Source organism: Hipposideros armiger, unplaced genomic scaffold (genome assembly GCF_001890085.2).
Source record: "Hipposideros armiger isolate ML-2016 unplaced genomic scaffold, ASM189008v1 scaffold_1298, whole genome shotgun sequence".
NCBI classification, from domain to species: Eukaryota; Metazoa; Chordata; class Mammalia; order Chiroptera; family Hipposideridae; genus Hipposideros; species Hipposideros armiger.
In genome coordinates this window covers 77,620-101,182 of record NW_017732648.1, presented here as the reverse complement: position 1 = coordinate 101,182, position 23,563 = coordinate 77,620, and the positions used below count along the sequence as shown (strand labels likewise).

The window sequence follows — 23,563 nt, the reverse complement described above, 5'->3', positions numbered from 1 at the left end:
TCCCGGCCCAAGCTGAGCAGCCGCTGAGCTGCCAACAGGTAGCAGGATGGCTCAGCTAAAAGAAAAAAAAAATGTGTCTTTATTCTTTCCTCCCACTTAAGTAACTATTTGGCTATATTTAGAATTCTAAGTTAGANAACGTCTTCCACAACTAGACTGAAGAACAAAACAACAGCAACTTGTCTGTTCCCCTTCCCCCGATTCCCCAGCATTGTTCCCCTCCCCCAATTCCCCAATAAAAAATCTTTAAAAAAAAAAAAAAGATAAAAACCCCTTTGCTCTTCTCGCTTAGCCCCTCTACCCACTCTGTGAAGGTAGCTTCTCTTATAATGCCTTTGGTGGATGACTCAAGGCTTCCCACATTTGCTTCCAACTTTTCTCTCTAGCTCTGAACAATTATACATGCCATGGAAGTTCGGCCTAATGAAATGCTCACCAGTCCCCAAACAAAACCTTCATTGTTCTGGTATTACTATGTAAAATCTTTGGAAGTCTCCAGCATTGCTACCACCCCAGAACATTCCAGCATCCTTCAATGAGCATCCAAGAGCTGCCTCTGCAGCAAAGTCTTCTAACTATTCATGCCTTGTAGAATGTTATGTGATAACATTTTCATTTAAATCCTCACAGCATCTCACACCTTAAAATCAACCCTAGTGGGTGTTTTGCATCTGAGACTTCTTATATGGTTAGTGCTTTTTGTTTCCTGTTTAAGAAACCATGATCACCCCAACTTACCCATGCATCAATAAACACTTCAAGAAAACAGAGCTGATCACTAACATTTTTGACACCCAGGAAAGAGATCCTGCTAAGAAAAATTATTGTAAAATGGGATGCTGCAAGGAGCCTGCTAAGAAGAGGAGGGAGCTATGATTGGCAGGCCTTTATTAATAAATTAGTCAAAAGATTTAGCCATTGTATAGACAGAGATGGCACATTTGGTGTATTCAATGAGATATTCCTGAGCTGTAGGTCATTTGTAGTAAGAACGTGAATTTTAAGCAAAAGAAGACAGAGTGAATAACAAAAGGGCCACTTCCTCATGATGATTTGTGAACATGAAGAATTTATTGGGCCACAGAGCAAGGATATTAAAAAGCAGTCACAGAGGTGTAAAGTACAGTGTAGGGAATATAGTCAGTAATATTCTAGCGGCTGTATGGTGTCAGATAGGTACTAGACTTATGGGGTGATCACTTCATAAGTTATATCAATGTCTAATCACCATGTTGTACACCTGAAACTAATATAATAAATATTGAATGTCAACTGTAATTGAAAGATTTAAAAATTATATATAAAAAGAAACCTACAGCTCATAGGCTTAATACGGTCTGCTACCTGCTTTGGTAGAAACGTTTTATTGGAACATGTATTGTCTTTGACTGCTTTTGCACTAAAATAGCAGAGTTGAGTAGTTGACACAGAGACAATGCTGAAATGGTTCCCATCTGGCCCTTAGGAAAAGTTTGCAGCCCCTGCTAGAGAATAACATTATAGCCAAGATTCATATTCCTGGGATTTTTGGGACTCACCAGACGGTAGGAACTGCTGGAGATGGTATGCCAGGGACCCCCGGACATAAATGCAGATGACTACTGGGGGATTTTTTGGTTAATTGAAATGTTTCAGTGTTGCCTGTGAGGTAAAATTTAATTAAACAATGATAAGCATCTAGAATAGAGCAAAGGATTGTCTCTGGTCTTGTATTCTGCGATAAGAATATTTGCACACTTGTTGCTATCTATTGTCTCTGTTACAGAAGAGAGAAAATCCACCTCTTAGTACCCAAATGAGAATGGAAAATACATATCTATACCTATATCTATATCTAATATCTATATCTATATCATCATCACCGCCGGTCATTTGGGGATAATTAGAGAAAGAAACATGACCTTGAGAGAGAGGACTAAGGGTAAGATATGTCCATGGTGCCAGATTCTAGGCAGCCTTTTGTGTTGGCCCCTCCTAAAAGGAGGGGTGCTCAAGTCTTTGCTCCGCTTGCTACTGAAAGCAGCGCAAAGTTAAAGCAAGTGGCCTCTGCGTCGGACAGCTCAGAAACGAGGTGGATCATGTCATTATAGATTAGGAAATAAAGGGATTTTTTTAAAAAAGCATTTTTGAACTTACATCTGTCCCCTAGCACCCTAGATCTTGTACTCATTGACTCAAAAAAGCAATATCCTTTATTGCTATTGAAATCTAGCAAGTTAAAGCTATTTCCTCTCATCCTTGGACTGTGATAAGGGACTANTTTTATTATGAAATACACATTTTTTAGAATTAGTTTCAGCTGTACAACACAGTGCAATAGTTATACTTTTTACCCCTCGAAGTGACAACCCCCCTCCCCTAATCCGCCGCCCCATTTCCCCCCGATATCATACATATCTATTACAATTCCCTTGACTCCACTCCCACACTATACTCCATGTCCCATGACTATATATGTATATATATTCAATTATAGTTGACATACAATATTATACAACATCAGCTTCAGGTGTACAGTGCAGTGATCAAGCCTCTTCCCCATTCATGACGCAAGACATGTGACCACCTGACACCCTACAAAATATTCACAACATGGCAGTTCTGTTTTTAATTCTCTGAGCAAACTCCACATTATTTTCCACAGTGGTTGTACCGACTTATATTCCCACCAACAATGCACCAAGGTTCCCTTTTCTCAACATCCACACTGGCATTTATCTCTTGTCTTTTTTGTAACAGTCACTTTAAGAGGTGTGTGGTGATATGTTATTATGATATTTGATTCACATTTCCCTGAAGAACACAGAGGGCCAACAGTTGGCCATCTGTCTTCTTTGCTTTGTTTTTGCTATTGAGTAGCATGAATTTCTTTCAGCTTTTGGATATTAACCCCTTATCAGATATGTGATTTGTATATATTTTCTCTCATTCCATAAGCTGTCTTTTCATTTTGTTGATTGTTTCTTCTGCTGTGCAGAAGCTTTTTAGTTTGATGCAGTGTCACTTGTTAATTTTTACTTGTTTTGCTTCTGTTTTTGGTGTCAAATCCTAAAAGTCATTGCCAAGACAGATATGTCAAGGAGCTTCTTTTGTTAAGGGCAATTTTAACAGAGTGGAGGGAGCTAACAAGCTGTCCCACTAGAGGGCGTGCTTGACCTACTCATCAGCCCCTCCCAAGCGGGTCTGAGGTGGCGGGACTATAAGGCCTTCTACATCCTGTGTAGAAGTGAATGCTTTCAAACAACAAAAATACCATTTTTCTTTTGTGTTTCTTATTTGTAAAAGAATACACAGAAAATTGAGAAAACGTTGAAACGTATGAAGAAAAATAACAAAAATTTCGCACAGTCTCAGAATACTGGAGTTCTTTTAGCAATTTTGTGTGGAATAAGTTGAATTTTCTTTTTTTTAATTAAAGTAACAGCTAGCATCAGAATCCCTCTTTGGGGGTGAGGATTTTTGTTTTGATTTGGTTTTTTTCATATTCATTTTCACTTATTTTCCTCACTCTCTCTTTTCAGACAAATGTAAACTGACACATTTTCTGGATTCAGTGTAAAAGAACATCTGGTCCCTCGGTATAGAAACCAGAGAGATGCTGTCAGGGGCTGGGTGTCCTTTGATGACAGAGATTCAGGACATCTCATGTTTCATCTTCTTAACACAGTGTCAATCAAGCATGCTGTACAAGTTCAGTACATGTTTTCAATAAACATCAGATTTTGAGTCAATAGGTAGACAGACACAAAGTAATTAATCTTGAACTCTCCCACCCCACCCTCACCAGGTGAAGCAGCATTCTAAGCAGACAGTTAAATCTGCTTGCTCCCCACACAGCCTAGCTGAGCCCTGAGGAAGGTAAGCATTCATGATTCCTGCATTCAGGTAACTGGACTTCCATAGATTCTTTTCGTGTATAACACCCAATGAGTTTTTCCAAGAGTATTTTGTATTGCCCATTGTTTTGTTTCCTGAAGCTGAAAGTGAGTGTGGGGAGGGGTGGAGGAGATGGGGGAAGGAGGGGACAAGCTGAGGTTTCCATTAGTGTGCCTTGATACACTATTAGTATTTTGACTTTAGCTAGGTAGACACTTTAAAGAGTGCATTTAATTCTGAAAGAACTCTAGAGGAAAAAATGTAATGACAAAAACTTATGTCTTGCTATTTTGGATTCTAATGGTTGAAAGGACACCTACGCACACAATTTCATCCAGTCCACAATTTTGTAAACTTTATTGTTTCTAACAGTTCTGATACCTGAAGAACTGAGCTGTTAACTGAAAAATAGGCTCTCTTTTATTGGCGGCTGAGAAGGAGAGCTACCTTGCAGAACCAACATATCCTCTTTGGAGGAAATAAGTTTGTTTCCTTTGCTCTTTTTGCCAGTAGCTTCTATTAAGAAAACGTGAGTCCTACTGCTTATGTCAGAGCAGATCTCTTTCAGTGGCAAGTAGAATAAATGGAGTGGCCACTGGGCAACACGATTCCTTTTTCTCTTCCTAGACCACTAGCTGAAGATAATGCAATACATAGAGTAAACTCAGAGAAAAATACAGGTGCTTTCAGACAGTTCATTCAATTCAAGTTGGCTTTTTCCAAATAGCTTTTTTCTCTCTCTTTCACCTTCCCAGTGTAACAGAATTTCAGTAATTTAAGATATGCAAGACCAAATCAACTGCATGTCTAGTATACTCCTCACAAAATAAAAATGGTAACTAATGTTAAGAGTAGAGAAATAAATGATGTCTTCAACAAGGACACATGTGCTTCAGCTGCATCAATTCTTAGAATCTTGTCACGAGAAGGACTCATGGAGGTCACATATCCAAACACCTGGGGAATGTACGCCATTACTCCTTCCAGAGACAATGGCAGACATCACTAATTAATTGCATTTTCCTCACTGTGTAGACATGACTTCAGAATCCTTCCCATCAAACCATTCCAGTCCTTCGTTATCAATTTATGGGCATTGAAAGATGAAACTCAAGATAAAAACCCCTTGGGCCTGCCGAGTGGTGCGTTGGTTAAGAACTGGCTTGGGATGCCAGAGGACCCTGGTTCGGATCCCACATGTGAGGGCCAGTGACACTGCCCTCCACAGCTAAGATGCTGAACAACAGCTCAACCTGGAGCTGGGCTGCTGTGGGTCGCCGGCGACGGCGTAGGCTGCAGTCCCCTGCTGCAGTGGGTTGCCATAAGGCACCATGTGTAGCCGGCAGCCAGCGTGAGCGGCCGTCCAGAGGCCGGCNTTCCCCAATTCCCCAGCACTGTTCCCATCCCCCAATTCCCCAATTAAAAAAAAAATAGGATCTCAGCTTCAAAACTTGGGTAGTGCTGAATCTCTGACTCTACCGGGCCATTGAGCCATTATGGGACCAATTGTTACGGGTGTGCCACTGGATGGAGTGGTGCCAATCTGGGGGCCATTTTCAGAAATAACTAGGGGTCTCCTGGGAAAGAATTTAAGGTAAGAGCAGAGAGAATGACACAACACAATTTTGGTCCAAGGCACATGGCTCAGTGTAAGTCTTTAGCAGCATTTTGCATTCTAGGTCTGCTTCCCCGCTCCCTGTCCGAGGCACTGTGCCAGGCAGGGCGTTGAGGAGTGGGGGCTGAAATACAGGTGCGCTAGAGCTCCTTTGTCACTGCAGTTTTGCTACGTGAAGGGAGTCAACGCAAACCTTTGTTCCAGTTGCCTGGGGAGCCGGTGGCCTGGCCAAGGACCAGAGCAGTCCACACCAGGCTTGGCTTGGGCTTTGGAAGGAGCAACGGCAGGAGAGCGGCCATGGTACACGGAGCAGGGAGGAAAATTCCTGCAGACATCCCTGGGAGCCCCCTGATAATATTTGGGAGTGAGGGGTGGGCTAAGGCAGGGGTGGATTCTGCTCTTGTGGGTGGAAATGGAGCTGGAGACAGATGGGTTTGTTTCTCTTTTCTGTTTCTAGTATGGAGATCCTGGTTTTGACTGCAGACTGAAATAATCTGGGAAATTAGTGACACTAGGGATATAAAGTCATTTAAATTTCTTGAAAGCCTATTATTGCTGGAGCTCATTGAAAACAACCGTGTTTTAAAAAGTCAATGAAAAAAACTTGCAAGACTCGTTATAATTTAGTGAATTTGATCAATAAAACTAATTTATGTTGATGTAAGTAAGAAACTGGAATTACAAAATAAATCTCCAGGATTAGAACCCCTTAAGGGCATTTTATTCTTTTTTCTATTTCTATCGTCAACTATGGTTATGTGGCCCTCCTCGCTGCCCTCGGTCTCACTCGTTCATCTCAGACCTAGTGTCTGGGGACATTTCAGCGTCTTCATTCAGGCCTCCATTGACCCACTAGCTGCTCTCTTCCTGGAGCTGCTGGGATTCCTAGAGATCAGAGAATCTCACTGGGTCACCTTTAATTGTGGGGAAATGGTCCACCGTTTCAATCAAGTACTTGTGGTGACTGAGCTACCACGTGCAAGGTGATGGGTTGGGCAGAGCTGGGGAATCAGCAAGGCTCCAACACACCACCTCTACCCTTAGGAGAATTTGGAGATAAATGCAAGCGTTGGAGCTCCTTGGCAGCTGGTTGACCCTACCCTGGTGTAAAGGCATGCCAGCCCAGTGGTAGTGAGGAAGCAGACACTGGCGAGGGACCTAGAAAAGTGTAAGGAAGGTGCTTCAGAAAATCATAGGTGGTCTGAGGTGTGAGCCTGGGGTGTGGGGCCTTCACCTGCAACTAGGTTATTGTCAAAATGAAAAGAGATAATTTATAAAGAGCGTCTAGACCATACTAGCAATTTAGCAATGCTAGCGCATGCTAAATGGTAGCAATTATTATTATCAATAGCAATAAGGCAGCAATTCCTGGAGGGAATAACCAGAGGGAAGAGATTTAGGGATCAAGAGGAGCTCAGAGAAGGTGCCATCAGCAGGTGAGCTGTGAGATGGCCTTGAAAGTGTCATCAGAACATCATTAGGTGATGACAGGCCTTGAAACAACAGGAGGCAGCCTTTATTAAAGAAGTGTGACTTTAGTCCTACAGACCAAGGAGAGTAGGAGGAGCGTCAGGGGCCGGTTGCAAGGGGAGGGCAGGATCTGGGGAGAGCGAAGGCCCTGAGGCAAGTTAAGGGCGTGCTCAGGGAACAGTGGGTAAATGCCAGTCCTTCCCTAGTTGGAGTAGAGGTTTGGTTCTAACGGTAAAATTGCTAAGAGCTGTCTTATGAGACTGTGATGAAGGGAGAAGTGCCCCCTAGAGGCCCAGAGCTGTGCCCAGAGGGAAGCCACATGGAGAGTGGTGTTGGGGTGGGTGGGGTTGGTGGGGGACTAACCAGGAGAAATATTTCTCCTAGCCCCGCTGAAATGTATATTCCCTTCCCCAACTAACTTGAGGCTCCCCTGGGCTGCTGAGCCAGAGGTGGGCGGCCTGAAGCAGTGCCCCTTGCTTTAGCAAACAGCCACAATGTCTGTGCTAGTGAATGTGGAAAAGGATTAATGCTGCAAATGAAAATAAATTTAGGAAACACACACACTGAAACAAGACTTTTTAATCTGTAGCCCCAAGTAGGCAAATGGCTCTGTTCAAGCAATTAAGCAGCTGTGATGATGAGCGGCAGCCAAACCCTGGAGCTGCTCTCATTACAGCTCAGGTTCATGAAGGCGGCAGGTCACCGTGGTCATTTAGGAAGGGCTCCTGCTTCGTATCCTCTGGGTCACAAGCTCCCCCTCCTGGCAGCGCCTTGTACACCCAGAACGCGACAGTCTCCCCTCTTTCCTGTCAAGAGAAGGACGAGGCTGAGAAAAGGTCTTTCACTGGTTTTTGAAGGGGAGGATGGGGTAACCAATGCCAAGGTCTGCTTAATTTTTTTCCAGCCTTATCAAGATATAACTGACATGTAACATTGTGTACATTAAAGATGTACAACATGATGATTTGATACACATTCATATATATGGGGAAATACTCACTACAATATGTTTAGTTAACACATCTGTGAAGGAGAAACTGTTCCATGATGCGATCACCGCCTGATCCACAAGCTAGATCTGGGCCAGAGGACAAAGATCACTTACTGCAAACCCTGCTCGGAGACTGTCTGATCATAACTGATGCTCCTTCTGACATAAACCAGCACCTCTCCCCTGCCTCCTGCGGTGTGCTGGTTCCTGGAGCAGGTCGTTGTCCCAATCTGGCCGAGCATGTAAGATAATGCCCTGCATATGGTAGCATTCACATACTAGTAACCATGACTATCCCTTTCTGCCAAGCGGCCTGGGGATCCATTTTGTCCTGCAGCCACACAAGACGCAGCTCATAGGTAAGTTTCCCTTAATAAACTCAATTCATGAACAGACTGGAGTGGCCCGCCTCTTTCTTTAGTCTTTACCTGCCCTCTGCGTATAGAGGTAGATTTTCCATCTCAGGGCCTTTCCCTGGGTCTACGTGTACTAACAACATCCTTCACCTACTAAAATTACCATTTCGTTGTGGTAGTTACGTTGAGAACATTAAAGCTCTGTTCTCATAGCAACTTTCAGTGTTGGTAACTATCGTCACCATGATGTACATTAAATTCCCAGAACTTACTCATCTCACAACTGAAAGTTTGTGTCCTTTGACAATCTTCCCGTTTCCCCACCCCTTCGCCCCTGGAAACTACCATTCTCCTCTCTGGTTCTGAGTTAGATGTTTTTAGATTCCACATATGAGATCATACAGTATTTGTCTTTCTTTGTCTGACTTATTTCACTTAGCATAATGCTTTCAAGGTCCATTCATTGTGTCATAATTGGCCAAATTTCCTTCTTTTTATGGTTCAATAATGTTCCATTGTGTATGTATATAGACCACATTTTCTTNGCAGGATGGCTCAGCTAAAAGAAAAAAAAAATGTGTCTTTATTCTTTCCTCCCACTTAAGTAACTATTTGGCTATATTTAGAATTCTAAGTTAGAAAATTTTTCCTATAGTATTTTGATGGCATTTCTGCATTGCCTTCTAGATTTTAGTATTGTTGTTGAGCAGACCAATAACATTTGGATTCTTTTTTTTTTTTTTTTACTATAACTCCCCTCTCCCCCCCACACACACACAGAACTTGTAAAGTTCTCTTTGTCACCAGTGTTCTATAAGGGTTCCATCGTGTACTTGGTAAAAGTTTACTTTTATTCATTTGGAAATGTTTAGTTTTCAGCACAGGGAAATTTTATTGGATTTTTCTTGAATAATTTTTATTTCTTTCATTTTTTTGGTCCTCTCTAGAACTCTTATTATTCAGATGTTGGTCCTCATGGGCTGAGCCTCTAATTTTTCTGTTTTATATGCCCTATTTTTCCTGTCTTTATCTGTTTGTTCTACTATTTGAAAGACATTTTTCTAATTTTTTTCTAATTTTTCTTCCAATCTTTCTTTCCAATTCATTTCTTGAATTATTGTTTTAATTTCCAAGAGTTCTTCCAAGTTTTTTAAAGCTTCATTTTTTTTCATAGCATTTGTTTCTATTTTATGGATGCAATATCTTCTCCAATATCTCAACTTATTGATGATAGTTTATTTGTTGTTGTTGTTGTTTTAACTCTTTTTCTCCCTGCAAGTCCATTTTACCATCTGCTTGTTTTGGCTGATGTCCTCTGTGTTAGAGGCTTTTTGAAAATGTCTGGGGATACTTGGATGCCAGCTCAGAATAGTGAAACATGAAAAAGTTGGTCTGAAGCTTGGAGCACAAGTGTGGGTCTCAATGAGCGGGCTTCCTTATATATCTCACTGCACCATTTTATTGGGGAACCCCTGATGTTTGTATCTTTAAGCTTTTTCTCTTGGACTTCCTTGATTCCCTCCATAACTGTCTTCTAATATCTTGTCTGGAGAGAACAAACCCAGCTGCAGTATTTTGGGAGCTGAGTTAGGAAGAAGATGTGGTCTCAAAATTCAATGTATAGACACTTATTTAACCCTTGCATTTTCAGTGTAGTACCCCAGACTTCAACTGTGCCTGTAATACCCAGTCTAGGCACCTCTATCTTTATCCCCTTTATAGAATAAACCTGTAATTTTCTGCCTAGGTTAGGAAGTGGGAATTGCAAGCACCAGAGGCAGAGTCTGTAGGCACAGCTTCTTCTTAAACTATTAATCAATTCTCTTATCTTAGCTCCAGTTTACACACACACACACACACACACACACACACACACACACACACACACACACACACTTATACAGCCCTTCTGTGCCACTAATTCCTGAGCCTTTTGGGAACTGCATTATAAATTGGGTTAATTCTTAGATTTCCCCCATTGCTGATAGATGTAGTTTTCTCAGGTTTAGTACAGCATAAGGAATTACCACTTGTCTAGCTAGCTCCTTCAGAATTTCCAAGATTTTGTTGCCTTTGTGTTCTCTATTCTCTTTTCCTAACTGATTTAAGCCTTCACAAACTGTCATTTTAGTAGGGTTTAAGGAGGAAGCTAAAACAGACTCATGTGTTGAATTGATAGTCCCATGATGCCTTAATTTTTTTTTTATGAACCATCATCTAGCTTAAAATTTTAAGCAGTTGTAACTAATCCTGCAATGGACATCCTTTGTTCATAAACCCTTGTATCAATCAGAGAAGCAGAAGCAGTGGGAGATATAGATAGATGATAGATAGCTAGATAGATGATAGATGATAGATAGATAGATAGATAGATAGATAGATAGATGATAGATAGATGATAGATAGATAGATAGATAGATAGATAGATAGATAGATAGATAGATTTAATGCAAGGAATTGGCCTATGTGATTGTGAGGGCTAGCTAGGCAAGTCCAAATTCAAGTTCAAATAGGGCAAGCTGTCAGGAAAGACAGGCTAGAACCCTGGGCATGTGCTTCAGCTGCCGTCCACAGGCAGAATTTCCTCATTAGGGAAGCCTCAGCTCTGTCCTGAAGCCTGATTGAACCAGGCCCATCCAGATTATCTCAGATAAATAAGGAACGAGAGAGGGGAGAATTTATAGGAACTAAAAAAAAAGTTGTAAACTGACAGCAGAGCCAACTGACAGCAACTGTGGACTTCAGTAGAAGGACGTTCTGCAAGGTAGAAACGCCAGAAGTAAATATTTGAGGATATTGCTCCCTCTCTCTGATCTCTTGTTATGTGTCCCTTTGGCCAAACCCACCGGGAAGCTAGAAACAGTGGATCTCACAGATGTGTATAAAGGTTGATGGAGAAGAATGGAGGTTGGATCTGAAGGGCAAATGGAAACAAACCATCTAGTACTGATTCCATGAGCTTATGACACATGCATTACTTGATTTTCAGAGATACATGCTCAAAAGCAAAAACTTAGGGAAAGAAACACAAAGAAGTAAACAAAACTAAAAAGTATTGCTTATATTTTGGTGTCTATTTTCCCTAAGAAGCAAACTTATCGAACCACCCTATTTCATCAGTACCAAATCTTCAGCCTACGTAAATCTGTGCCCTCAGCCTCACTTCCCTTCTATAATTTTGGAAGAATTACCCCTACGGTTAAAAAATTAAAAAATATAGAAAAACAAATCAAGTATCCCAATTTTGTTCTGGTTCACCTCCCATGTCACCTACTCAAACATTTCTCTCCAGCAATTAAGTATCAGCTCTTTTGTATCACTAGTTTTTTCATCCCTACTGAATCACTCCCATTAGCACATAAACATTCATTAATACAACCCAGTTTCAGAAATGATTTCCCTTCAGCTATCTCCAACTGTACCCATCCAAGTTTGCGCTGTTACAGCAAAACTTCCTAGAATTGTCTCTTCATTTCTCATTTTCTCTTCAACTCATTCCAAGTGAGCCTTTGCCTGCATCACTCTTGACACATCTCTTAACAAAGTTACCAATGACCAACATGTTGCCAAATCCAGTGGTCAATTTTCTGTCCTAACTTTTGTCCTTTCCCCAAAACTAATTCCACCACTTCCTCTCTGAAACTTTTTTGGGTGTTTTTTTTTTTTTGCTGGTTCTTAGGGCTTCACCACCTTCTGGTTTTCTTTTTCCTTCACTGGCCATTCCTTCTCAGCCTCCTCTGCTGCTTCTCATCCTCCATCTAATTTCTGAATGGCACTATACCCCAAGGCTCTGTCTGGGCATGGCCTCTACTTTACAACTATACTCTTTCTATACCTATGACACTCAGACCCGAGGCTTTCAGAACTACCTATAGGCTCAAGACTTCTAGATGTATCGCTCCAGCCTTGACCTCTGAACTCTAGACTCGTATATCCAATTATTGGTATGTTATTTTTGGTTTTTTGTTTGTTTTGTTTTTTTAAAGATTCTTTTATTGGGGGGATGGGAACAGTGCTGGGGAATTGGGGGAAGGGGAACAGAAAAGTTGCTGTCCTTTTGTGCTTCAGTCTAGTTTTGGAGGATGTTGCTTCACTGGCCCAAGTTGGCACCATCATTGCGCTCTTCCTGGGTGAGGCAGATCAGTCGCCATCTTCTGGACAGCCGCTCACTGCCAGTGCTGGCCGCTCACGCTGGCTGCTGGCTACACACGGTAGCCCATGGCAACCCACTGCAGCAGGGGCGGCAGTCTATGCTGTCGCCAGCGACTCACGGCAGCCCAGCTCCAGGTTGAGCTGTTGTTCAGCATCTTAGCTGTAGAGGGCAGCGTCACTGGCCCTCATATGTGGGACCCGAACCTGGGCCCTCTGGCGTCCCAAGCCAGTTCTTAACCATCGTGCCACTTGGCCGGCCCTCCAATTATTGTTTTAACACCTCTTTTTGGATAGTCAATAGGTACCTCATTTTAGCAATTTGAAAACAGAACTCTTGGTTACTCCCATACGTCTACTTCTCTTGTTGTCTTCTTTATGTCAGTAAGTGTTACCATGGTTCATCCAGTTGCTTAAGCCAAAAATTTACTATAATCCTAATTTCTCTGTTTACTTTATATGCCAGATCCAATCATCTGCAAATCCTGTTGAGCGCATTATACCTTCAAAAATATGCCCCAAATGTGTTCACATCTCTCTATCTCTTCTGCTAGCATACTAGTCCCAGCCTCCATCACTCCTTGCCTGGGCCTCAGCAATAGCTCCCAGCTGGTCTAATAGTTTCCACACTTGACAGCCAGAATGATCTTGTTCAAATATACATAAACTCAAATCACTTCTCTGCTTAAACTCTCCCTAATACACACTCCGCCTATTGGCTTTATATGTCACTTAGAACAATATCCAGGCCCCTTATTCCATATGACAGGTTCCCATGTGATCTGATCCCTATCTATTTCTCTAATTTATCTCATATGACTTTCCCTCTTGCATTAGCCATGTTCATGACTGCCTTAGGACCTTTGCAGTTGCTCTTCCCTATGCCTGGAAAGATCCCCCCAACCCCCAGATCTTTGAATACCTAGTTCATTCTTGTTATTTAGATTGCAGCTTAGATGTTTCCTCACAGAGACTAGTTTTCAAACTACTCTACCTACAGTAACTCTAGTCCACCCTCCACTCCCAATCATATACCCAGGCAACTCCTGACCAATACTCTTAGTTTTAATTTCATCAGGACAGCAGTAATTATGACTGGATAGTGTCATACAAGGGCATTTTCTTATATGGACCCATATTTGTAGTTTATTTCTGTCTTCTCCCACTAGAATGTGAGCTGAGAGATAGCAAGGACCTGTCTGCATTTTTCATTGCTATATCACCAATACATAAAATGGTATCTGGCCCAATATCTGTTGAACAAATGAATAATAGAGATATAGATAGATACAAAAATTCACTTATTTGTTCAACAAACATTTGTGGGTATTTATATACACACACATATGGGTGTGTACTTGTATTTCAAATATTTGTTTAACAAGTGAATTACATTTAGTAGTTAAGAGTGTAAGCTTTGAAGCTAGACTGCCTGGGTTGAAATTCTACCTCTGCAAGTCTATATAACCCTGAACAAGCTACTTAATGATCCATCTGCAAATTGGGGATAATAATAGCTTCTGCCACACAGGGTTGTTATGAGGATTATGTGAGTTAATACATGTAAAGCTCCTAGAACAGTTCCTGGCATGTGATAAGTGCTTAATAGATGTTACCTCTTGTTTTTGGTATCATTATCTATTTTTTCCCCAAGGTTCTATTATATTTTATGATATTAATAGAATGCATGATAGCCTGCATTTGTCTTAGCTGTAGAGCTTGAACATCCATCCCCTTACACCAGTTAACATGCCTCTGCATGTTAAATACACATCCTTGAAATGCATACCTGCTACTGGTGAGAAAAGAGCATACTTTGTACTTTAGGAGGTAAACAAAAATTCAAAATATTATAAAACAACATAAATTCAAATATAACATTGAAAATCAAAATCATTATTTGGGGGCCGGCCTAGTGGCACGTTGGTTAAGTGCTGGCTTGGGACACCAGAAGGCCCCGGTTCGGATCCCACATATGAGGGCCAGTGACACTGCCCTCTACAGCTAAGATGCTGAACAACAGCTCAGCCTATAGCTGGGCTGCCCTGAGTTGCTGGCGACGGCGTAGGCTGCAGCCCCTGCTGCAGTGGGTTGCCATGGGCTACCGTGTGTAGCCGGCAGCCAGCGTGAGTGGCCAGCAGCCACTGTGAGCAGCTGTACAGAAGACGGCGACTGATCTGCCTCGCCCGGGAAGAGTGCAGTGATTGTGCCAACTTGGGCCAGTGAAGCAACGTCCTCCACAACTAGACTGAAGAACAAAAGGACAGCAACTTGTCTGTTCCCATCCCCCAATTCCCCAAAAAAATCTTAAAAAAAAAATCATTATTTGGGCATAGAGTGAATCTGTGAGCATTCCCCTTCACTTATAAATGTGGTCATCTCCCTTGGGGATGGTCACTTGCCAATAGCAAATGCTTCTGTCTCACCCTCTTCCTCTTTCCTTCCCATCTTCCTGACTCTGTGTAGACTGGTGTTTGTCTTCCATTCTCACTCTCTCTCCCCCTTTTGCCCCCTTACTGATATGCATGAATTTAGAATGAGTGGCGGGAAGAGCAAACTATTCAGTCAAGGCCGGCCGAGTGACTCAGTTGGCTAAGAGCTCGCTCAAGAGTGCGAGCTCTGAGCAACAGCGGTTCGATGCCTGGCCCAAGCTGAGCTGCCTCTGAGCTGCCAACAGGTGGCAGGATGGCTCAGCTAAAAAAACAAAAAAACAAAAACAAAAAAAAAACTATTCAGTAAAATCTAGGAATGAATGTAATCTGGGTAGAAAGAAATGGTCTGTTGGTTGCACATAGGTTGGCCTGACCAGGACTCCTGAGTTTATTTGTAACCATAGCTGTGCAGAATGAGTGCCAGCTCCCCATATTATTACAAGAATTTACCCTTCTCTCATGTCTGATTCATCAAGTGATATCCTCACACCACACCACCTCCTCCTAGGCAACTTGAAACAGCAAGCCATGAGACCCAGGGCTTACCTTACTAATATTTGAGCATGGCTAAAAGACTGTAATGCTGCTTATCTTTATATCTATATGCTTAACCCCTTCTCAGAAATGGTCAGATGGCTATGTTCCAAACAGTTACTTTATATGTCTGCTCACTCGCATCCCCAAATGTTCTCTTTTTCTCCCCTACAGTCAAAGCACCAAACATTCCTTGGAAAATATCTTACCACAACTGAAATGCTATTTTACCTGGAATTTACATGATGAAGAAAGTTCCTTAGAGGGTTTAGAAGATATAGTGTGTGTGACTGGGTGGAGTTTCTAAACACAGCATTCAAAGCAATCATGTATAATCTGTTTGCCTATGTCACACACCTCAGAGGCCAGAACAAGGTGGCTCTGGAATACTTACAGCAAGCAGAGGAGTTTATCTTGCATGAGCAGGCCCACCAAGGCAAAATCCGAAGTCTGGTCACTTGGGGAAACTACACCTGGATCTATTATCCCATGGGCAGACTTCCGGAAGCACAGGCTTACATTGAAAAGGTGGGACATCTTTGCAAGAAGTTTTGCAAGCTCCTACAGAATTGCATGTCCCCAGAGTGACTATGAAGAAAGGTGGGTACTTTTAAAATGGAGAGAAAAGTATTATGAACAGGCTAATGAGTGTTTTGAGAAGGCTCTGGAAAAGAAACCCACCAACCCAGAGTTCTCCCTAGGATTGGCGATCATACTTTTATCGTCTGGGTGACAAAGCACCAACAGAGACCACCATTCGCCTTCTGAGGTAAATCCCGGCAATCAGTATATTAATGTTCTCTTGGCTGTAACTCTTCAAAAGATCAAGGAGGGCCTGCCGAGTGGCTCTTAAGAGCTCCCTCAAGAGTGCGAGCTCTGAGCAACAGGGTCACCGGTTCAACTCCCGGCCCAACCTGAGCTGTCGCTGAGCTGCCAACAGGTGGCAGGATGGCTCAGCGGAAAAAAAAAATGATCAAGAAGGAAGTGGAAGGAAACAATCTAGTGGAAGAGGCCTTGAAGAAAACACCATATCCAACTGATGTACTCTGCAGTGCAGTCAAATATTACCACAATAAAGGTACTCTGGACAGAGCTATAGAATTACTTAAAAAGGCTTTAGAATCAGTGTCAAACAACAACTACCAACATCTCCAGATTGAATTTTGCTACAGAGCAAAAAAATACAGAGGTCAAGAAAGCGTTCAACTAATGAGAGTGAAGAAGAACTACAGGAAATGATGAAAAACTCTGTGGGTCATTTTAAGAAAGTTGTTGTGTTGAATATTCACCTCCCCCGTGCCTGCTCAGACCTTGCCTGCCTCTGTGCCATAAGGGGTCAGTAAGATGAGGCAAAGTAGTGCTTCCAGAAAGAATTCAGTAAGGACCTCACTCCAATGGAGAGGTTAAGTGTTCCATAGGCAGTACGGCAACTCTCAGCAGTACCAGAGGATGTGCGATGACACTGCCATCCGCCATTACCTGGAGGTCTTGAACATCAATGGGACATTGAATGAGAAGGAAAAACGAATCATAAACCTAAGAAGACTCGCCAATAAATGACGCTCTGAAAACGCCTCAGACGCTATTGTTTGGCAACTCTCCAGATTCACTCGTAAACTGAATAGAAATGGGCAGCCAACAGCTGACAGCTCTGAGAGAAATCTGGGATGCCTGTTGGACAATGCAATCACAAATCCTGGTAGATATGTCCCCTCTGCCTCCCTGGCTAAGAAGGGCAGTAAGGAAGTGGTAGAGGGTCAGGAGGGGCCCGCCACCCAGAAAAGCAGAGGGCCCTAGAGAGAATCTCTAATGAGGCCTCTGAGCTTCAGAGAGAGGAGACAGAGAACAGAGCAAGAGAGAAGGGTAGGATGCCTGGTTTGGTGGTCACAAAGGGGAGGGAAATGGGGAGACAGAGAAGACACAACTCAAAGGAGCTGGGCCGAATGGCTGAGTTTTCCATTTTTCTGTCTCTTTTCCCAGGTTCCAAAAATTCTCTCAAAAAGATCTGGAAATTCAGAATCACTTTTCCTCTGTCATACAGATATTTTGAGCTCCTTTGAGGGAAAGCATTTGCTTTGGGACTATGTGACGCTGGTTTCTCAGTTAGCATTATGCACATTCCCCGACTCTCCTCCAGTGCCTTGCCCATGGCCTGATACACAATAGACACTCAGTAATTGCTGAGTGAATAGAATGCCACTGACCACTGGTCCTCTTTCCGCGTTCATTACACTCCAAAATGAATTCCATGTAAATCAAAGTTTTAAATGTTTAAAAATAAAAATTACAAAATTACTACAAGAATTTTTGGGCCGGCTGAGTGGCTCAGTTGGTTAACAGCATGAGCTCTGAGCAACAGCATCACCGGTTAGATTCCCACATGAGCCATAGAGCTGCACCCGAGCTGAGCTGCTGCTGAGCTCAGGTGCATGCGCTCTTACCAGCAAGATTGCTGGTTTGACACCAGTATGGGATGGTGGGCTGCGCCCCTTCCCCCACAATTAGATTGAAAATGGCGACTGGACTTAGAGCTGAGCTTGCGCCCTTCACAACTAAGATTGAAGGACAACAGTGTGACTTGGAGCTGATGGGTCCTGGAAAACCACAATGTTCCCCTTCTCCAATTCCCCAACACTGTTCCCCTCCCCAACTTCCCAATAAAAAAAATCTTTTAAAAAAATAGAATTTTTGAATTTGTTTTTAATTGTGGTGTCTGAAATTTGTACATATGAAATGAAACATAAAAGGCATACAATATTAAGCTCAACTACATTAAAAACATAGAAGAGATACATTTAGAAAGTCCAAAGATAAATGACAAACTTAAAAATACTATTTCAACACAATATTGGATAAAGATTAATTTCCTTAATGCTGAAATAGTTCCTGTTAATCAATAACAAAAAATAAACTCAATGGAAAAATAGGTAAATGTCAGGAACAGACAAGAAATGGAACTGGTTTTTAAACATATGAAATGATGGTCGATGTCACTCTTATTAAGAGCAAGCAAAGCTAACCAACACTACAAGAAAGACTATCTCAGGTCAGCAATGAAAACACCTTTCCTAAGGGTGTACGAATAAGGATGTAGGCAAACAGGCTCTATCATGCATTGCTGTTGAGATGATAAATTGTATGGATGGAGAGAATGTGTTTGATAGCTATTAAGTGTACATGAATCTTTGCCCTAGAGATTTCGCTTTTATTAATTTATTCTGCATTTGTGTATGCATGCAGAGACACACACATGAATATTCATGAAGCTTTGTTTATAATAACAACGCACTGAAAACAAATGTCCGTCATTAGGGGACTCATTAGTTCAATTTTAGTATTTCGTACATGGAATAAATAGCCTGCAGCTATTGCAAAAAAAACACACAAAAACTAAGGCAGTTTTAAGTGTAAAAATATAGAATACTATGTCTGAGATCGATTTAAGTTTTTTGAAAAATTCAGAAAAGTGTATACAGCATGCTAACAATGTCCAAAGGAAAGAAGGAAGGACAGGAAGGGGAAAGAAAAAAGAAAAAGCATATCACAAATACACACAGAATATTTGGGGAAGGAGCTATTCCCCCTGGAGTAGCCTCTAGACAGAGAACCGCACATAACTGACTAGTCTCTATTTCCAGGTCTTTCCCCATGCCTTCATCTCTCCCACTACCCACCTGCTCATTACCCCCTGCAAACATTCACAAAATGGCCTCCTACTTTTTCCACTGATCCATAATTGTATCCATCAAAACTAATTTTTAAAAATTTCGCTTCCTCTTGGAAGTTTGCTCTAACCATTCTCCTCTCTGTTAGGAAATATACTTTTTGTGCAACAAACTTTTCTTGGGCTCCCAATAGATGCCAAGTAATGTGATAAATGAGGGTATACCAAGATGAAAGAAAGGCACACATCTTTTAACAGTTCACACTAAAATATTGTGCTTCTGTTGGCAACATACATACACACCTTTCCATTGTCTCATCTCCCAATTATAGCTTCCTCCGTTCCACATGATTTGCCGTTTCGAAGCACTTTTCTCTCTGTTATTAGATGCGTGGGAGTTTAAACTTGCAATCAGATTGGAAGCCCCTGAAAGGCAGGGGCCAGAGTTTTTATTTCATAGTAATACTTACCTTCTCTGACATTGAGGGGCAATTTTGCCCTGTATTGCATGGCTTTGCATGAGCTTGGGGGTTTCTGCCTGCAGTCCTTTAATAAGTACAAAAAGGAGCCTAAACAAAGGTGCAAAGTCTGGTTGGAGGCTGTGAAGTACCCTAGAAGCTTTGCTTTCAGAGACCTGGTGAAGCAGCTGATGAGAGAGGTAGAAATGTTCCTACTGCTAATTAAAAAAGAAAAAATCAGGAATTCATATACATGCACATAGAACATTTAATCGACACATATCTTCTGACTACCTTTGCGGCCTCTGATACCTTTATATTGCCTTGTCATCTCTCTTTTACCTACCAATGCTTCCACTATCATTTACTTTTAAAACTCTTTTTATTCTCAGAATGAAATATTGACAAATATTTGAGGCTTTCTTTGAGGGCATTAATGTTTTGAATAAATGCTCTCCTAAGGGATACTATTAACAAAGGTTCTGTGTGAATACAGGAGTTTCTGGGACCACCCATGGCAGAAGAGGTGAGATTAAGAGAGTAAATGTAAAAAGGACCTTCCAGAGGATGGAGCCAGGGATATGGAGAACAGGGGCAAGTCCCCACCAGAGAGCAGAATCAGGGTCTAACTAGAAACTTCCACCATTGCCAGGGTAGAAGATCTTCAAAATGGCTATCCAGCAAATATCACAGGCTCATGACCTCTGAGATCCCTCCATGTTCCTTTTTTTCAACTGGAGTGTTTATTATGGCCATTATGCCCACCATCACATGTGGTACACATGAGTTATCTAATCTTACCTAGTCTTTAGTTTTGTTGCTGTTGTTCTATTTTTTCTTTTATTTTTTTTACCACCTGACCATTCCTAGAACTGCTGGCTCACTTGGTCTAGAGTAGAGCCTGATAATTTGCATTTCTATCAGGTTCCCAGGTAATGCTGATACTGCTGGTGGTTTAGGACATGTGAACATGAGTACATTATACCACTTGGTAGCTTATGCAGCCCTGTCAAGGTGGATTTCCTCATTCTGGGAACCGCAAACCAGGACTCTTTTGTCTAGGCTGAGACAGGGGCAGCCTTAGGCCGATACCAGGACACAGACACACAAATATTTGTAATAACCAGAGTTGTCAGAACTCTCACTGGTTCGATTTTCAGTTTCTATTTTGCAGTCACACTGTGTATTCTCACACTACCCCAGCTGCCAGAGAAACTGATTCACCCCTGCTGTGGTAGCATTATACACAGGCACAGACAGATTTCTGAAGAGTGAATCAATACCTCTAGTGCTTCAAAACACAGTGAATATGTCTTTTCTCTGTGCTTCTCCCCAACCAGTACCTTTATTAATAAGATTGAAACATTTCTATCTCATAGTTTTCTTGAATGCAAATTCTAAAAAATAAAACAAAACCCACAGTGTTCCTAGCTTCCTATTTCAGCATTTCTTGCACATTTAACATATATTTTTATAAATACATGATAGAACTTGTAAATAGAATTAGAACTTGTAACTCTTGACTGAGACCTAAAAATAAGGATTTCCCGCTGGGATCGGCTTAGCTATGTATCCTAATAAAAAAAGTAGAGGATTGTCAAGAAGTATAGCTTCCACCCGGCCCTGGGCAGAAAAATCCACGATAAATAATGCTTTCTCCAACACTGAATAACCTGCCTCAGCAATCTCGGTTGTACTGGAGCATAAAATTCACCTATGTTCTGGGTAATTTCCTGTCCTCAAAGATACCTGGTGCTTTTACCTTTTTTCCCCTTGGGTCTGTGTACATTGGGATCTCTTTGTGATTAAAGGTATGAATAAGGAAAAAGCAAAGAAAGTACACTTTCTCTGTCATAACAAACCACTACGGCTGCCAATTGTGGTGTGCGGGTGCTGAATACCAAGGTAACCCACAGGGATTTAAAATGTTGTGGAGCTCAGAGAAACCTAGAATGTGGAGAGATGTTAGGAATTGTTTGGCTTAGGTTAGTGATCATGATAGATCATGGAATGTCAGAGGAGCTAAAAGCTCTGGAAAAGGCAAACATTAAAAGTTTCCCTTCTGATCTCTTTGGTTAATGATTTTAGCTATTATTTAGAACAAAAACTAACATTTACTTTTTATGTGCCAGGCATTATTCTAAAAACATTTCATGTATTCACCCATTTGATCCTCACAACCCCACTGTGAGTTGGTAGAGTATTATCCCCGTTTCACAGAAGAAGATACTAAAACATGGAGACACTCAATTATGTCCACAGGGTCACAGCATGTAAACGCAGCCTGGTTCCAATCCTAAAAAGCTGACATCAGAGCCCATGGTTCTCATTATGTATTCGTTCGTGCAACCACTACTTTTTAAATGCCTGACATGTGCCAGATATTATTGTTGGAACTGGAGATTCATCAGTGAATGAAACAGATGAGAAGCCTCGGCCTTGTGCAGATCACATAAGTGCTCCTTATAGCAGCCTGTGAGTCATATTGGTGATAAGGGTGGGTAGAGGGTTACCATCCCAGCAATGAGGCGGGTGCTTGGTAAATATATCCTTCCTCAAGTTCTGCTCCTTGGTAAATCAGCTAACCTAGGACATCGAAACAATTCGCCAAGTGGAACTTCTTCTGACTCACTGCACAGGAAGGGTAGGGGGAGGCAACGGGCTTGGCTCTTACTCAATGTCCACTTCCTCTTAGATCCCTGCCTGTTTCAGTTTCCAGTTTCAATTTCTTTTTCCTAAAGTCAGTTGCCAGAAAACAAAGCAAAGGAACTAAGTGAAGCTTCCATATATAGGTCTCTCACATTTATTTGAGGCAGAGGAGGAAGATTTCTGAAGAGCACCGTAGCCTGAACTGCAGCCTTTCACTAGAGCTGAGAAGCACACACAACCATGAGGTAAGCATTTCCTGATCTTGTTGAAATGTCTAATCAGTTTTGTTGTGAATTGCAAATCCTGAGCAGCCACCATCCTAAAAGGCAAGCTCCTAAATTGCTTTGCTTTAGTGTTGCTAACCTTTACTAAGCATGTATCTCTGTAGGTTGCATATTTGTCCTACCAATCCTGGCTTCTTTACTCCTAAGTTATTTTCTGCCTCACACCCGTCAAGCTTCCTAAGAGCGTCTGTCACCCAGGGAAGCTGAGAGCTGAGTTCAGAGAGGCGTGATGCAACAAGGGCAGAGAGAGAGATTTAATCAGGCAGGTACTTCAATTTAAAGGTGGGTCCAGGGGAGTTGCTCCTGGAGATTGCTTCTCTTTTGTTTCTTATTTGAAAGGACTAAGTGAGAGGCTTTTCATCAGATTCCCGTTTAACAAAAGATCTCTTTTGAGCAGGTATTGCTTACAGTGTACTCAGGGCAGCAGCCCCACTTCATGTTAAGGTGGACTTTACTTTTAATATGCTCATAATTCATTTCAGATTTGTATTAGGGCTGGTAAGATGGAGTCATTCATTTAACAGAAATACAGTGTGCCCCAAAATCCTGATTGGTTAGAGTCCTCCTATCTGAAGTATGAATGGGGGATGGAGAGCTTGGAGAAAATCATCCCCACCTCTAAAATCCTCTCACACCCCAGAAACGTAAGATTGCCCTGGGGAGAAAGTGTTAGCTCATTGGGTAGGAAGGGAGCTATCCATTTTCTCCAGTGTGAGGATGGGGTGACCTAACTGGATGCCTAAGCCTCCTCAGTCTTGGGAGCTCCAAGATCCAGGGACACCGGCCCCAGTACTTCCTTGCTAGAGGACACATGGCCCTCTTTCTCTAAGTTTCCTGATCTCTCTTCTTGAAGAGCATTTTTCCTGCAAGTCTGACTGATAGAAAGAAAAAAAAAAAAAGATTTGAGATATTTCCAGATGTGTTTCTCTAGTAACTCAGAATCTTTAGAAACCTTTGTTTCTACTTCTTAGAATTTTAGCATGGTCTTCTTATAGAATCGTTCCCATGATAATAGAGACCTATTAGTCTCTCTTCTCATTTTCTTTGCTTGTTTTTTTTTTTTTTTTTTTTTTTTTTTTTTTTTT

At 41.8% G+C, this 23,563-nt stretch overlaps 1 protein-coding gene and 1 pseudogene across 1 annotated transcript in view; both read left to right on the top strand.

Moving 5' to 3' along the window:
- Positions 1-7,564: 7,564 nt before the first annotated feature.
- Positions 7,565-16,662, top strand: LOC109377124 (interferon-induced protein with tetratricopeptide repeats 3-like; annotated as a pseudogene).
- A 5,474-nt stretch (positions 16,663-22,136) lies between these two features.
- Positions 22,137-23,563, top strand: part of IFIT2 (interferon induced protein with tetratricopeptide repeats 2) — a 7,788-nt gene continuing 6,361 nt past the window's right edge. The window contains exon 1 of the mRNA XM_019633376.1: positions 22,137-22,439. Within this exon, the coding sequence (XP_019488921.1) occupies positions 22,435-22,439 (5 nt within the window). The 5' untranslated portion in view covers positions 22,137-22,434. The remainder of the gene's footprint in view (positions 22,440-23,563) is intronic.